Source organism: Castor canadensis, chromosome 14 (assembly GCF_047511655.1).
Source record: "Castor canadensis chromosome 14, mCasCan1.hap1v2, whole genome shotgun sequence".
NCBI classification, from domain to species: Eukaryota; Metazoa; Chordata; class Mammalia; order Rodentia; family Castoridae; genus Castor; species Castor canadensis.
In genome coordinates this window covers 108,765,305-108,771,304 of record NC_133399.1, presented here as the reverse complement: position 1 = coordinate 108,771,304, position 6,000 = coordinate 108,765,305, and the positions used below count along the sequence as shown (strand labels likewise).

General features: G+C 54.5%; 1 protein-coding gene across 3 annotated transcripts in view; it reads right to left on the bottom strand.

The window, feature by feature from the left end:
• Positions 1-824: 824 nt before the first annotated feature.
• The window catches only part of Blk (BLK proto-oncogene, Src family tyrosine kinase), a 47,131-nt gene continuing 41,955 nt past the window's right edge, over positions 825-6,000 (bottom strand). For all 3 annotated transcript variants that reach the window (XM_074055281.1, XM_020154300.2, XM_074055282.1), the window contains 3 exons: positions 2,980-3,130; positions 2,246-2,377; positions 825-1,460 (listed from right to left, as the gene is read on the bottom strand). In XM_074055281.1, the coding sequence (XP_073911382.1) occupies positions 1,255-1,460; positions 2,246-2,377; positions 2,980-3,130 (489 nt within the window). In that variant the 3' untranslated portion in view covers positions 825-1,254. The remainder of the gene's footprint in view (positions 1,461-2,245; positions 2,378-2,979; positions 3,131-6,000) is intronic.

The window sequence follows — 6,000 nt, the reverse complement described above, 5'->3', positions numbered from 1 at the left end:
GAGGCAGAGATCAGGAGGATCACAGTTCAAAGCCAGTCCAGGTCAAATAGTTCTGGAGAACCTACCTCGAAAAAACTCATCACAAAAAAGGGCTGGTGTGGTAGCTCAAGCAGTAAGAGTGCCTGCCTAGCAAGTGTGAGGCCCTGAGTTCAAATCCCAGTGCCAGCAAGAAAAATCTGCCTAGACTGTATCACACAGTGAGCCTTAATGTGGCCTTTCGTTAGGGATAACATATCAATTGGTCCATTACTTGCGGCAAATGTACTCACCATTGCAAGATGTTAGTAAAGGGGAAATTGAGTCCGGTGCTGATGGCTCACGCCTATAATCCTAGCTACTCAGGGGGCAGAGATCAGGAGGATTGTGGTTCAAAGCCAGCCCTGGGCAAAGAGTGAGAGGAGGGATGGTGGATGGTGGAGTGGCTCAAGGTGTAGGCCCTGAATTCAAACCCCAGTACCTCTGGGAACTCTGTATACTTTCCTCTTATTTTTCTATTAAAAAAAAATTGAGCCTATTATAAACAAAGCAAAACAAAAAGAGGGCAAGTGAGGCGCCTCCGCGGTCCCTGGCGTCATCACCCGGTCTCACGGCTCGCCGGCCTGGGGCTGTCCAAGCCCAAGACCCTGGCCTCTTCCCACCCGCACCGCAGCGATTCGCGCACTCAGGATTTGTGGGGTGAGGGCGCCCCCTGCCGGCCTCAAAGAGCAAAGACACCTGGGTCAGCTGTCACCTCGGGCTGGGGACTCTCATTGGACCCCTGGTGCCCTCCCGCACACCATGTCCAGGCATGTCTCCAGTAACAACACGGACAACGGTCAGACTCTCATGCCTTTATTACGGGACAGTCCCAAACTGCTGGGGTGCAGCCCAGGTCAGGGCTACCCGCTCCCCAGGAGGCGGCGTCTCAAAGGACCTCGGCCTGGTTCTGGGGCAGCGGACAGAAGCATCTCGCGGCCGAGGCCCCCGCAGGTCAGAGCAGAAAGACCCTAGCCACCTGTCACCTGCCGATCGTCACCTAACAGTGCGTCAGGCGCTGCTCTGAGCACCTGACCCGGCAGGACCATAAGCGAAGGAGGTGAGTGCGAAGACGGTCCTCGTCCTTTCACAGATGAGGAATGGAGGCACAGAGAGGCTAAGCAACTTGCCCAGGGCACACCGCCAGCGAAGGGTGGACTGCTCCTCGGCGCTGGACGCAGAGTCCGTGCCCTCCTGAAATGCCATCAGCGATGGTCCCCAAGCCCAGGCTGTCCCCTCCTAGGGCTGCAGCTCGTACTGGCCCTCGGTGGCCGTGTAGAAGTCCTCGAGCACCGACTGCAGGAACTCGAAGGTGGGCCGCTCCTCGGGCCGGCAGCGCCAGCACTCGGCGATGACGTCGCGGTAGAGCTCGGGCGGGCAGGTGTCCGGGCGCGGCATGCGGTAGCCCCGCTCCAGGCTGCGGATGACCTCGGGGTTGCTCATGCCTGCAGCGGGGGACAGGGCGCGGTGGGGAGGGCCGTGGGGGGCGGGGTGCTGCCCCTAGAGCGGCCCTGGAGTGTCACTTTCTTTTTTTTTTAAGACGATTTCCTGCTACATAGCTCAGACCAGCCTCCAGCGCTGGCCTTGAACTCGACGTCCTCCTGCCCTCCCCTCCTGAAGGCTGGGATTACAGACGTGCACCACCACACCTGGCTCTGCACCACTTTGAAACACACTTCTATTTACTTTATATTGTTTGGAGGAGAGCTGGAAACTGGGCTGTGGGTTTTCTGGTGAACGGGGGCAGTTCCCTAAGGATGTGACTCTCTTGGTGGCCTCTGATGTCCACGACCCAACTGAACCTAGTACTCACTGGACAGATGCTCCAGGAAAATTCACCACTCCCCCAGCTTCTGACATAGGCTGGCATTCAGGTCCTGACCACTTGGGACAGGACTTTGGGAAAGACCCTTGGTGTAAGGCCAAGGTAGGGCAACCTGACTACAGCTGAGAACAGAACAAGTGGAATAAGTTTGAGGTCAGACCCAACCTTCATCTTAATTACTGTTTGGGGAGGGGCTTATTTGCCCTCTGCTGGAGGAAGGGGTGCAGCACTGAGGCCCACAGCAATGTGGAAAACCCCACAACCAGTCTGCAGGCCTGGGTCTTGGTCCCTGCTGACCTCATTCTGATGAGCACATGGGAACCACAGCCCCCCAATAGGATGTCACCACCGGGCTACCCCAGGACATCAGGGGACGTGGAGGTTGCTGCAGGGGCAGTCACCTACCTGGGTATGGCACCCGCCCGTAGGTGACAATTTCCATCAGGAGGATTCCAAATGACCACACGTCGGCCTTGATGGTGAACACCCCGAACTGGATGGCCTCTGGGGCTGTCCACTTGATGGGAAACTTGGCTCCTGAGGGAAAAGCCCCTGCTACTCCAACGGGTCACTGGCTGCCCACCATCAACCCTCCCTTCCTGTTTCCTCTTGTCCTACTGCTAGATCCGGTAGGGCCTGACCACTGGACTAGGCCCAGGTACACACCGAGAGTAATTAGGACACATGAGGACATGTGCCATGAAAGTGCAGGCAAAGAGGTCACAAACTTATTCCCCACCATCCTTAGGGGTCCCTAGGAAGGGTGAGTGGGCCTCAGTGGCCACCCACATGGGTCCATCTGGGTGGAAGAGCCCTTTTCCACCTCACATGGGCTGTGTTTAGTAACAGGAACCATGGGTGGGTAAGCCTTTTTAACTGATTGGTGCCCAGTTAGTCCTTTCCTCAAAAATGAAAATATGGCGCGTGGCACACACCTCCCAGGATCTCTGTGAGGAAATGACCACAGCCCTGGCTAACACTCAGAGTAGACCCTGTGACTCAGCCCTGATCCCACCGCTACCCCTAGCCTGGCTTCCCCATCTCACCAGTCTGAAGTCCCCTGAAACCGATATGGTTCCTGAGCCTACACTGTCCTGTATCCACTGATTGATGTGCTCAGCTGATACTGCTTTGCTCACCCTCTTGGGCAGTGTATTCACTGTCAACAATCCTGGCCAAGCCAAAATCCGCAATTTTGCAGCACAAGGTCTCAGACACCAAGATGTTGGCTGCTCTCAGGTCACGGTGGATGGAATTCATGCGCTCGATGTATGCCATTCCTTCAGCAATCTGAGGACACAGGCCACACCGTGAATGACAGCAAGGATGGAGGCCACTCAGCACCCAAGTATGGCCCCTGTGAGAGAGGAAGTCCCTGCCCACTCTCTCCCACCAGCTTGTCTGTGGAACCACCTTGTCCTCTGGCAAGGCTTGGAGGGGCAGAAAGATGAATGGGTGTTTGGGGTTTGCTTTTGGTGGATGCATGGAGGGGGTGCCACTGCTGGTGAGGGTGGGGGTGCGTGTTCTTGGGTGAAGAAGAAAGATGGCTTCAACTGTTCCTCTGTTGATACACCTAGAAGCCCAGAGACACTGCTGTCTGTCCTCCTGTCCCTTCCATCCTCCCAGGCAGCTGTCTCTCAGGGTCTGCAGGCAGCAATGACTGAAGGAAGGCAGGAGGCAAGGATGGTCGCTGGAGAGGGAGGCAGAAGAAAAGGAAGGGTGGAAGGCAAGGAGAAGGCTGGTGAAGGGAAAGAATGCCTCCCCTCCCCCCTTCACGGAGGCCAGGCCCTGCCTTGGAATCAGTGATGTCCAGCGAGTCACATCACCTCCCTGAGGAGTCACAGCTCTAACCTGGAACACGAAAGGAGGCCTCCAGAGACAGAGTTAGGGTGAGCATTAGAAGAGGTCACTTGTAGTTGAGGCCCTAGCCCCACACCTGCCTTTTGCACACTGGGAGCAAGAATAGAATCCAGGTGAACAGAGGGCTCAAAGAAGAGAGGCTTTATCTGCCAGGACTAACTATGCTAGGTGGGAAATGAACTAAGGTTTCACTCACTCACTGATGGTGAGGAACTGAGGCTGAGAACAGCGAGCTGACCTGCTCAGCTCGGACCTGCTACTGCAAGACGCCAGTCCTGGAATCCATCCCATCTTCCCCCCTAGCAATTGAACCCAGGGCCTCACACATGCTAGGCGAGTGCTCTACCACTGAGCTACACCCCCGCCCCAAGACTTCCTCACAAGTCCTTTCACCTACTCATTTATTTATTTATTCCCTCACTAAGTCATTCAGCCAACATATGTTAGTTAGTTCAGGACTGTGAGGACTACAAAGCTGAATGCTAGATATCTTGTATCTGGAGACATTAACAGCACTTATCTCATTAACTATTGATCAGTACTAGAAATCCAGAAAAAAGAAAATAAGTAAATAAAAAGCAGTGGAGGGACCCAGGTCTGCTTCCACGGAAGATAAACCACCGCATATGATACTGCCCATGACACAGGAGCTCAGGGCTGTGTCACCTATCGATGAGAGAAGAAGCTGAGAACAGAGCCGACTGCTCTTGACATCTCGGAAAACCGTAGTAAAAATGGCGAGTGAACGCTGACTGAGATTCTGCAGGCAGGACAGGAGGCACAGGCACAGGGCACTGTGTCACGTGGCTGCAGAGAAGGATGCGTGGGGCAGTGGTTGGAGGGGCTTCATAGGGTGGTCAGCGCTGGCCTTGGACGAGGGGTCTGGGGACTTTGTACTTTGTCCATAGAGCAAGAAAAAGGAAAGCCCGGAAGCCACTTTTGTGTGTACATGTGCATGAATGTGTGCCAGTGCACATGTGTGAACATGTGTATCTGTGCACATGTATGTGTGAGTGTGTGTACATGTGAACACACATGTGTGTGTGCATGTGCACCTGTGTTGTGTGTGTGTGCGTGCATGTGTGCATATACGGTAGTGTGTGAATATGTATGAACACGTGCTTGTGTACAAGCAGGGACAGATGGCAGGGCAGCCAGCATGTGGTCTGGGAGGTGCTGATTTCCAGGATCCTCGGCCCCCTGGTGTTTGACCATACCTGGGTACTGAGCTCAGACGGCTCTTGACAGTCTTTACCCCTGGTGACCCAAGGTTTCCAGTGGAGATTGAAAAAGAGACAGGACAGGGTGAGAGAAGGAAAAGGAAGAAAAGAAGCAGACAGCTGATCACTATTTTGTGGTTACAAACCAGTCCCCAGTGTTAACTTTCCATAACCATCTCATTAGCTGCCTCAAAGGTCTCTGCTCACCTCAGTGGAAAAAGGCGCCGTGACCTCAATTCCTGTCTTGATACCAGTCACAGATAATGTTGGACGGGGCGGGGGGGCTGGTTGAGGTGTGGGTGGGGAGGCTCCCCTGCATAGCCAGCCAGAGTGTGTGTGTGCGCATGCGTGTGTGGTGTCTTGCAGGCTGACCACAGACCACAGCTTTCTTTCTGAGAACTCCGGTTCTAACAGACATATGTGCACAGCCACCAGATGCATTCTCCTGCCAGTTAGAAGACCTCAGCTAAAACCCCCTGGGGAGGAAGGAGCCTTTCTCTTCTTTCTGCTGTTCCCTCACCGTCTGGGAATCTCTGCGTGTGAACCCAGGGGACACAGAGGACTAGTCCAGGGCAGCTGAGAAGGTCTGGCACTTGAAATTCCCTGATAGTAGAAGCTCTCTAGGGCTCAGAGAAGTGGCGTCCCTTACAGTGTGTGCTGCTCATGTCTGCCTGTCAGGCTGGGGCCAATCCGAGGGCTACACCAGGACTTAGGGCTCAGGGAACAGAATCCGTGCTTTTGGAATCAACTCCTACTGAAGGCAATAGTGGCACCATCTAAGAAAGAAGTGAGTTCTCAACAAAGCACCAGCTTTGGAACTCTTGTCCTCTCTCTGGGTTGCCCACAAAATCCATTTTCCCTCTCTCCTTTCCTAACAGAACAGCCTCAGATCCCCATGGCTGCCCCAAATTGGGACTACATTTCCCAAGCTCCCTTGCAGCTGGATGTAGCAGGCACCTGACTAGGAGGATGTAAGGGCAAGTGTGGGTGACATCAAGAACATGTCGCAAGAGGGAGGAAGGCGGGCTTTCGTCGTCCTGCTCTTCCTGCTGGTGGAGAAGAGGATGGGATGGCAGGGCA